The sequence below is a fragment of the Phyllopteryx taeniolatus genome, chromosome 20 (genome assembly GCF_024500385.1).
Source record: "Phyllopteryx taeniolatus isolate TA_2022b chromosome 20, UOR_Ptae_1.2, whole genome shotgun sequence".
Classification (NCBI taxonomy): domain Eukaryota; kingdom Metazoa; phylum Chordata; class Actinopteri; order Syngnathiformes; family Syngnathidae; genus Phyllopteryx; species Phyllopteryx taeniolatus.
Window position 1 is genome coordinate 9844082 of NC_084521.1, and position 10604 is coordinate 9854685.

Genomic DNA, 10604 nt, shown 5'->3' on the forward strand with positions numbered 1-10604 from the left:
AGGTTTACAAAAAGGGGAGGACCACCACCGTACACCAGCATTTTGAATTACGCCCTGTAGCGCCCTCTAGCGACTTTCATGTATTCCACAATATTTTACACGCCTTTTTCAGTCTGACCCAAAAACACAATGCACATTATTATTTTAATGTACACCAGAGGCGTGGTCATATTATTATTTTAATTTACACCAGAGGCGTGGTCATATTGTTAGTGGGCGTAACTTCGACGTCGGGAGTCACTGCCAGTGGCAAAGTGTGTATGCGCCGCAGATGTGGTCGTTGACACTGGGGCGACGGCCGAGAAGCTTCAAGCGGTTTTTAGCCACGCCTAACAAAAAAATCCAATTATACTTGGAGTGGAGTTGAGCGACGTGTTTCACTGTTCTAACGGTAAGACGAATGTTAACTCCTATTCAAAGTAATTGGTTAGCGTCTAAAATGGCTAGCTTAGTTTTAACATCCTGGTCGCTTCTGATCGTTAGCGAAACGACGCGGCCGTAGTGTTCCATTTGCCATAAGTATTCACAGTGTTCAATAATATGTTTAGCACACTAAGGCCGAATTGTGTGTCTTTTTAGGTATTTTATGTAATTCGAAGACTACAGTGTCGAGAGTCACTCAACTCCACTCAGTCGAATTTCCGCCAAATAAACATACTTCTCGCTCAAGTGTCAGAACGCCCACCAGACATTTTTCTTCACTAGTACAGTACCTTGAAAAAACACCGTTATTGAAGTAGTCTGTGTTATCCGTTTATTACACATAGCTTACATACATAATTGTACATATACATTGTCAACGTGAGTACACTTATAGGTAATTTTGTGTTGCATTTATTACGCTGCTCGATTTTAAATGTTATGGCCCCTTTTCTCTGCCCTTTGATCCCAGCCTGCTAACAGAGATGGCAGCACAGTGTGTGACAAAAGTGGAGTTAACAGTTTCCTGTGATAATCTTTTGGACAAAGACATTGGATCCAAATCAGACCCTCTGTGCATGCTGTTAATGAGCACCTCGAATTCCCAGTGGTATGAGGTTAGTAGAAAGAATCTGCATTTATTCAATTAATTGTGAAGGTAGTTATTTTGAGAGGTTTAGTTTTGATCTGTGTACCGAACAAGCTCAGTCTAGACCAGTTAGGTGGATCAACACATGTTAAGAAACAAAAAAGGAAGGGCAGTTGGAATGTGTATTTGACTGGGTGTACATTTATTCTTCTATGCAGATGAGATGCAAAGTATAAAGGTGTTAAAGTGGGATTTACGATGGTAACCACAAATGAGTACACCCTGAAAGATGGATAGATAGGAATGGAACTAGTTAACCGAGGACTATCTGCATTTAGAAAATGTTCTTGAGAACCAGTTTTTCTTTAGGATACTAAAATACAGAATACACGCCATTGATTGCAAATGAGAGGTCAATGTGCACAATTTTTTTTATAATTTTTTTTTTCTCACAACATAATGTTGCAAAATGAGTTTACACCAATGAAAGTATGTACAGGATAGCAAAGCTAAACTGTTCTTGTGTTCACTGAGAAATGGTTACAAAGCAGTTTACTTGACAAAGGGGGTGTACTAAATTATGTTGAGCACTGTTTATTCATTCATTCATTCATTCATTCATTCATCTTCCGTTCCGCTTATCCTCACTAGGGTCGCAGGCGTGCCCTATCCCAGCTATCTTCGGGCGAGAGGCAGGGTACACCCTAAACTGGTCGCCAGCCACTCAAAGGGCACACATAAACAAACAACTATTCAGAATCACATTCACACCTATGGGCAATTTAAGAGTCTTCAATTAACCTACCCGGCATGTTTTTGGGATGTGGGAGGAAACCGGAGTACCCGTAAAAAACCCACGCAGGCACGGGGAAAACATGCAAACTCCACACAGGCGGGGCCGGGATTCGAACCCCGTTCCTCAGAACTGTGAGGCAGATGTGCTAACCAGTCCTCCGCCGAGCACAGTTTATTAATGTTCTTTTTGCAACTGAGCATTTCAGAAAACTAGTAATCATTAACATTAAGATGGAAATACCGGATTTGCTAATCAGTAATCAGAATGTATTTCCTTTTTAAAAAAATAAATAAATAAAAATTCCTGTCTGTGTAACAGGACTTTTTTTTTCTTTCAGTTTACACCATCAGATGTTAAAAACTAATTAACTGAGTGAAAATGCAAACACAAACAAACAAAAAATATATATATAATCAGCCCGTAATACCAATTTAACTTTCTCAACAGGTGGAACGCACAGAAAAAGTCCAGAATTGCCTCTGCCCAAAGTTTGCCAAAAAGTTTGTCATCGACTACTACTTTGAGATGGTGCAGAAATTGAAATTTGGGATTTATGATATTGACAATAAGACCATTGATCTGAGCGATGATGACTTCTTAGGAGAACTGGAGTGTACCTTGGGCCAGGTAAGGTTTTCGCGACACAGGCCTTCTGCTCAGTGCATGCAGTTTAAGAATATCCTCTTTCTCTAGTAATATATTCGTAAATGTTAATGATCATGGTTATTACTGATGTCACACATCCATCACCAGTAGGTTTGAATTTATTTTTTTTCACCATAGAAAATATTTATATTTAAAATATAATTACATTTGTATATGCGTTCCAGGATCAAGCTGCTTTCTTAAGTGTAGTGTTTTTGCAAAAAAAAAACCAACTACAACATTTTACTCTTTCTGTTGGGGAAATGTTTCATAGCAATATTTTTTATGTAAACCAAATAGTGGTGGGTGATATGGGCAAATACATATATCTCCAGCTAAACTGTTCTTGTGTTCTCTGAAATATGGTTGCAAAGCAGCTTACTTCTCAAAGGGGATGTAATGAATTATTACAGTGTTGTTTCTAGTGTGAATGCTTCTCTCTGCATACACAAAATGACTGTTTGCTTTAGTCTGGCAGAACGACCTTATTTTCGTAATTCTTCCCTAATGTTTGTTAACTTCTCTTTAAATTACATCCAGGTTGTCTCCAGTAGAAAACTGACCAGGCCGCTGGTTTTGAAGAACAAGTCACCTGCAGGAAAAGGGACCATTACGGTGAGTAATAGAGAGAGCGTGTCATGAGTGTTGCTTCATTGTAGACTGAATTTGCTCCACACTGTTGCTCAATTCCTTGTACATCCTCCTGTAGATCAGTGCTGAAGAAATTAAAGATAACAGGGTGGCAAATTTTGAGGTGGAGGCAAGGAAACTGGATAACAAGGTATTTGGGAGAGCTGAGATTAATATGCAGATTTTCTCATTTTAGATTGTATCATTTTAAATTGCATCTTTTACTTAATTTACAGGATTTCTTTGGGAAGTCTGACCCATATCTAGAATTCTACAAGCAGACAGAAACTGGATGGCAACTGGCTCACAGGACAGAGGTAGAGCAACTACAAGCGCATAGTTGTGGTCTTTTGATGGTAGTGCAATCAATGCCATTAATGAATCCAATACTCAATTCCTCTTTTTCCAGCAACATGCATATACTGTAAAAAGAAGACATTTATTTAAACTTCCTTTGTTTAATCAAAAGGACCTCACAAAAAGGAAAAAAAATAAAGGCCGTGATGGCTCGGCTATTTGTGTAATTAGTTTCATAGCTGGTAAATCAGCCTGACATCTCACAATCAGGCATGATGGACGACTGGTTAGCGCATCTGCCTCACAGTTCTGAGGACCGGGGTTCGAATCCCGGCCCCTCCTGTGTGGTGTTTGCATGTTCTCCCTGTGCCTGGGTGGGTTTTCTCCAGGCACTCTGGTTTCCTCCCACATCCCAAAAACATGCGCTGTAGGTTGATTGAGGACTCTAAAATTGCCCGTCGGTGTGAATGTGAGTGCGAATGGTTGTTTATTTCTATGTGCCCTGCGATTGGCTGGCGACCGGTTCAGGGTGTACCCCGCCTCCCGCCCGAAGATAGCTGGGATAGGCTCCAGCAGCCCACGACCCTAGCGAGGACAAGCGGTAAAGAAAATGGATGGATTGATGGATCTCGCAATCATCGAAACCTTTCAAATGAATTATTTCATTAAACTAAATGGACAAGGTTGAGATTTAAAAATTGTCCAGGTGAAATTCTATACAAATTGGGAGAATATACTGTACATATTTGATCTTGTAGGCTGCAATGATGCAATGATAATTTTTATTTGTTCTGTCCTTAGGTGGTGAAGAACAACTTGAATCCTACATGGAGACCCTTCCGAATTCCCCTGCAATCTCTTTGTGGAGGAGACATCGAGAAACCTATAAAAGTACCTACTTGTATTTGCTATTTTTTCAACAACAAAAAAACAAAACCAAAAAATTATTGAACTCCTCAGTTGAATGTTAATCTTCTGGATTGGTTTAGTTACAGTTTATGGTGTCATCGTACAATCACAAACTTCCCATGAATAGACATGAAATTGTTTCCACATTTTGCTGGCCCTATCTGTCACACGGCAGACTTGATGACCTGGTTAGTGTATTTAGTGCAGGCCTGATGACACACATATTCTTTTAACTTCTAAGCGAGCATGTAAGGAAGGAAGCTGTTTCCAAGCATACAGGACAAGTGAGTTATCCAGAGCGTCATGTTTGTTTTTGGTCATCTTAACATGACTTACTGTGTATGGGTGAAGTGTGACTAGATTAGATAGAAAATACACTTTTGTCCTCTTAAATTTCTTTCATCCAACACATAGATTTGTCTGATACCTTTGAGTGTGTGTGTGTGTGTGTATTTGATATCAACTTCAACAATACATGTGTATTGCTGTCACTCATGCGTGCGTGTCCTTTTGTGCTTAAGCACCTTTAAAGTACTGTTTCACTCAAATGTCTAAAATATACTTTTGTACCATTATTATCATTAGCTATTATAGAGTCTAATTATAATGAAAACTGCAGGAATTTACACAATTGTGTTTTTAGGCATTTTGGGTGGAGCAATCCTTAAAAGTGCTGCTGCACTTGTTAGCCTTTGTGAATTGTTGACATTTGTCTAGTCTGCCATGTCATTGTTTTTTTTTTTCTCTCTTTTCTCCAGGTTGACTGCTTTGATTATGACAATGATGGCTCGCATGATCTTATCGGGACTTTTGAGACCACAATGAAGCGTCTTCAGGAGGCATCACGCACTTCTCCGGTATGAGCACTGAGTACAGTATGCATATGTCTTGCCCTCGTTTAAATAGCCTAACAGCTCAATTAAAGTAAACGCACTTCATTTTTAATCATAGTGGAACAAAACCGTAAAATCAATCTCAACTCTACTTGCTATTGATGCATTTCCACTGGCAGGTATTATTTCTATTACCTCTTCAGCCATTTGAGGATATACAACTACTAGTAATGACAAAAATAAACACATGCCAACGTTAACGTTGTAGAAACAAGAATGAGTGTGGGGCCACCATCTTCTCTGAACCAATTAAATTACATTAAGAGAGAGAGAGACAGTGTAGGGGTTGTAATAAGACGTCAATGGCCATCGCAAAAGCAGTACCAGTGTAGCGATAATTGTGGTACATAATGCTAAACAATAGCAATTAAACTATTATCAATGGGGCTACTGCTAATGTCATTATTTCTCCTCAAGTGTGTGGTGTGAAATGATAACTGTTGGTTTTCTCCTCAGGCGGAATTTGAATGCATCAACAGTAAAAAGAAACAAAAGAAGAAAGGCTACAAGAACTCTGGTGTTGTGAGCGTGAAGCATTGTCAGGTATATATACACTGCTGTGATTTTGTGAGTTTTTCTGTGCTAATTATTTGTTAATTAATCGTTGTAACACAGATTTTCATGTAACCTTGAAGGTGGTCAAAGAGTACACATTCCTGGATTATGTTATGGGGGGTTGTCAACTCAACTTTACTGTGAGTCTCCCCCCCCACCCAAACAAAAACTATATGTCCTCTGTATTTTCAACTACTTATTTCCACAGCCCAACTTATTCCTTTAATAACCTGACAGGTGGCAATAGACTTCACTGGTTCCAATGGGGATCCAAGGTCTCCTCAGTCTCTGCATTACATCAGTCCACAGGGCGTGAACGAGTACCTCTCTGCTATTTGGTCAGTGGGCAACGTCATTCAGGACTATGACAGGTATGTGTGATACGTAAAACACAATGATGTATGAGATAAGCTGTTAGACTTAGAATGTAGATTCCTTCCTCCTACCCATGGCCCATTTGGAATATATGGAAACAATTTATCTTTGACACAAGTGGCATCATTAACATGTCTTGGTGTTTGTCTCTCCTCTGTAGTGACAAGATGTTTCCTGCCTTTGGCTTTGGTGCCCAGATCCCCCCAACATGGCAGGTATGACTATTTTTCTGAGTGAGCTATGTAAACGTTAGTTTTCTGATGACATTTCTTTAACAGGTTTCTCATGAGTTTCCACTCAATTTCAATCCCACAAATCCAATCTGCGCAGGTATGCTAAAAGACTTTTTGACATTCCAGGACTTGGTTCGGTTATGAGTTGATCCTTTCGCTGTCATTGTGTTTTTGGTGTGAAGGTGTTGAAGGGATAGTGGAGGCCTACAGGGTTTGCCTTCCCCAAGTCAAACTTTACGGTCCAACAAACTTCTCACCAATCATCAACCATGTCGCGTGCTTTGCAAAGCAAGCCCTGCAGCAGAACACTGCATCTGTGAGTGCCTGTCTCCCTTCTTTTCTTATACATACAATAAGGTGATTTCTTTATTATGTCAAAACACAATGTTCTTCTGCCCCCTTCAAACATTCAATTAATACTTTTTGTAATACTGTATATGTAGTTGTTTTTTTTCTAGTTTGTAATGGTGTTGAATTGAACTGCTTCATACTGACGCCTTTCTAGAATGTTGATTATCTTATTTGGCTAAAATGTTGATTATCTTATTTAGCTACAGGAGGGGCAAAATATCACCATATTTGAGGCCACAATTATGACTATTATTATTAATTTTTTTGCTCTTGAGTGCCACAGGATATCCAGTTTAAGGTCCATGAGCTGAGTCTTTGTCCTTAGACATAGTTGTTGTCCTACCAGTGTGCATAAATGTCATACAGTGCTGGATTGCAGTCATTAAAAAAAACAAAAACATTAAAAAGACACACATTTTACTAGTGCACTGAATTGTCTTACTAGGGAGGACAAAGAGTGAACTAGTACATGGACCTTAAGCCGGATATCAAGGATATTGAATAAATGCTGAAACAGCTTTTCATAATAACTGTTGCCTTTTGTCCTCCCTGAAGCAATACTTTGTGCTGCTCATCATCACCGATGGCGTGATCACTGACATGGATCACACACGGAATGCCATCGTCAACGCCTCACGTCTGCCCATGTCCATCATCATCGTGGGAGTGGGCGGAGCAGACTTCACGGCTATGGAGTTCCTGGACGGAGACGACGGGTGTCTTCGCTCTCTGACTGGCGAGCCTGCAATGCGAGACATTGTCCAATTCGTTCCATTTAGGCAGTTTCAGAATGTAAGTCAAAACACCTTTTCAATACTGCATCATACTGAATGAACTCAGTTTGTGAGTGGTTACGTTTTCCTTTTATTGGTTACTTCCATCCATCCATTTTCCGAGCCGCTTCTCCTCACTAGGGTCGTGGGCATGCTGGAGCCTATCCCAGCTATCATCGGGCGGGAGGCGGGGTACACCCTGAACTGGTTGCCAGCCAATCACATATTGGTTACTTTCATTAGATTTTTTTTTCCGGCTCAAGCTGTTAATTTACTAATTCACTGCTTTAAAAGAGACATATAATCCATTATTTCCCACTGTTTAACAGTTCCCAAGTGTCCTACTAGCATGTCTGTGCGGGCTTTCCTCAAAATACCCGAAAGGTCAAGAATTATTGCAATGGGGCTAGAATATCTTCAGATGCATCCTGGAGAAATTTGCAAAGGATGTGTGATCATTATCTTGCCTGGTGACAAGATGGAAAAATGCCCCCTCGTCATGAAAATGTTGGGCTCTATTTAGACTCTCCTTTTCTTCTTGCCCTTTGCCCTCTTTGTATTATCCATGGATGGAGAAATTTAGCTACCAGTGCCAAGGACAAGCCGCATTTCCCTTGACAATCAGGCCATTTTGTTTGTGGTTCAATAAAATAACATGGGTGGCGCTTCAAAATGTTTCCCAATAAGGCCAGGGATAGGTTTTTTCTGTTGCAGTGAATTGGTATATATGAGAGGGTTAGGTGCCGAATGTAATTTGTTTGCGATCGTCCAGTTCTGTGTCCACTGGGGGAGAAATGCAGAACGGCTCGCTTAAAATAGGCAGATATCTAAAGGTTATTTAATTTCATACTCGATAGGTGTGCAGGCACACCCATCTATTTTTATACAAACAGTAAGAAGTCAATTTTCCATAATGTGTCCCCTTTAAAACTGTATGCATTTCCAGCTTTTCCATGACACACTGGAAAAGCCCTTTCAACGTCGCCCATCTGTGTGCCTTATGTCTCTGCAGGCACCCAGCCAGGCTCTTTCACAAAGCGTACTGGCAGAGTTACCTCAACAAGTGGCAACCTTCTTTGGGTTATTCAAACTGAAGCCTCCCCACGAACCCAGTTCTACATAGGGGTACCCCACATATTTGGTCTTAAGCCCTCCCATGTTGTTTTCTGCCTTACTAAATAACTCATTGCTCAAGTGACCCATAGCATGCATCTTATTGAAAGCCATTTGAGCATTTAGTCGATATCCTTGATATTCATCTTAAGACGCTTATTGTCCTCACTAGTAAGACAATTCAGAGCACTTGTAGAATGAAGCATTAAAACAGTATGACATTTCTGTATACTACTAGGACACCTTGGCATACTAGAAGGACAAAAAGTGAGGTAGAATTTGAGCATTTTGGTGTTACTAGTAGTTACTGCTGCATAACAGTAGCTTACAAGTAAGGTTTAATTGCATACTCGTAGGCCAGAAGTGGCCCAAGTAATAGGAAAAAAAAAACATCACTACTCATTCTGATAGTGTGCTGAATTATCGGACTAGTGAGGACAAAGAGTGTACTAGTACATGGACCCGAAGCTGGATAGCAAGGCTTTTGAGTAGGTGCTCAAACTGCTTTCCACAGCCTCTTCATTTACCTTTTTACACTCATCATAAGTTTCATTTGGTCTGTGTGGAAAAAAAAAAAGATTGTTATTGTGGTAGACCACAATTAAAGGAAGATTCTACTTTAATACACCAGGAAGTAGCCGAGTCCTTAAGCACTTGGTTTGAGTACCAAAGGGTTGAATCCCTTTGCCAACACACACACACACGCAAATCCCCACCAAGATATAGTCTCTTTTCTGAGCACTGCTGAAGTGCCCTCGAGTGAAACCACTGGGGTGTAACATCGTTGAACTGCCAAGTTTCTCAGACATCTCTTTGCTGCATGTGTGTGAAAATTGTCTGCGTGGTGTCATGCATATGTTCAACACAGTAAATTAGACGCACTTATTTGTAACATTCTGATTCATGTTAAATGTGCACTACTGCTTTTTAGTGTTGAGGTTAAAAGTCAGATCAATTAGTTTTTTCTGTCTTTGTCCACATCAGTTCCTATCCTGTCATCTCCTTCATTTTGTAATTATTCAATCTTTTGGTGTTTTCCTTCATGGCAAATCTGTCCTCTCATTACCACAGGCTCCAAAAGAAGCATTGGCAAAGAGTGTGTTGGCTGAAGTTCCAGGTCAGCTTGTGGAGTTTTGCAATACCATGAAGCGGAGTCCACCCAACACCAATCCTGTTGCAAAGCCTGCAGAAGCCATCTGATGTTGCTGCAAAAATCAACTGGATCACACAATACCATCTTTCTACCCGAATTGACCCTGTGATTTAAACACAAGATGTGACCACACAGAAAGAGCAAGCACTCCAAATTATTGACCAGTCACACTCTTTACAAAGCAAAGAATTATGCTTTTTTTCCCCCTGTAATTTTCAGAGATCCATTACAGACACATTTTCAGGCAGCTTACTAAAGATTGACTTTTGACCAGTTTCACACTTGATGAGTGGGCAGACACAACTATTCGTGTATAAATAAGTCAATTTACCGTGTTCCCTTCAAGTCTATATAGGCTCATTGCAACTGCTGCTGTTTGTTTAATCTGTAGTAGAGGTTCTTTTTATCAACATTAAGTTTTACAAGTCAGTCATGTGTTTAACGTGTAATACTGAGTTAGTAGTGATTGATTATCCTGCCGTTTGTAGAAGCAAGTTCGTGGACTCAGATTTTTGCACAAGGATTATTGCATTGCATAAAGGTAAGCCATTGCTTTGCTTTTACAAAGTCATTTTTTTTCACTGAAATGCCAAAACCCTGCACATGCCATATAGTATGATATATTTTTCAAAGCAATTTAAGATGTAAAAATGTCAGTTTATTTTGGATTCTTTTTGTGCCTGCTGTTTACTTTTTGCAGAACAGAAAAGCACCACCGATTAGAACAACTTATTAGATAATTATCGCCACACTACTAACATAAATAATTGGCATCAGTATTAATATACAGTAGAGATGTTTAAATAAAATAAGACAATTCTACACCTTTTTGTGTTTCATGGTCATCTGTGTGTGCATACAGGTAAAATATT

At 39.8% G+C, this 10604-nt stretch overlaps 1 protein-coding gene across 2 annotated transcripts; it reads left to right on the top strand.

The window, feature by feature from the left end:
• Nucleotides 1–9: 9 nt before the first annotated feature.
• Nucleotides 10–10554, top strand: LOC133469886 (copine-3-like). 2 transcript variants are annotated; one of them, XM_061757449.1, is made up of 17 exons: nt 10–391; nt 893–1037; nt 2253–2432; nt 2991–3065; nt 3160–3231; nt 3317–3397; nt 4179–4268; nt 5045–5143; nt 5636–5722; nt 5815–5874; nt 5972–6105; nt 6270–6324; nt 6388–6439; nt 6525–6658; nt 7249–7485; nt 8479–8591; nt 9651–9790. In XM_061757449.1, exons 2-16 carry the CDS (start codon nt 906–908, stop codon nt 8587–8589), a joined length of 1599 nt encoding a protein of 532 aa, XP_061613433.1. In that variant the 5' UTR covers nt 10–391; nt 893–905; the 3' UTR covers nt 8590–8591; nt 9651–9790. The 2 variants fall into 2 exon arrangements, with proteins under 2 accessions (XP_061613433.1, XP_061613432.1); XM_061757448.1 differs by lacking the exon at nt 8479–8591 and having other exon boundaries at nt 9651–10554.
• Nucleotides 10555–10604: the final 50 nt, after the last annotated feature.

Coding starts and splice junctions, on each gene's coding strand:
- LOC133469886 (XM_061757448.1), top strand. CDS start 906: ATGGCAGCACAGTGTGTGACAAAAGTGGAGTTAACAGTTTCCTGTGAT. Junction 5,875..5,971: donor GTTGTCAACTCAACTTTACT/GTGAGTCTCCCC, acceptor ATAACCTGACAG/GTGGCAATAGACTTCACTGG. Junction 6,106..6,269: donor GTCATTCAGGACTATGACAG/GTATGTGTGATA, acceptor TCTCCTCTGTAG/TGACAAGATGTTTCCTGCCT.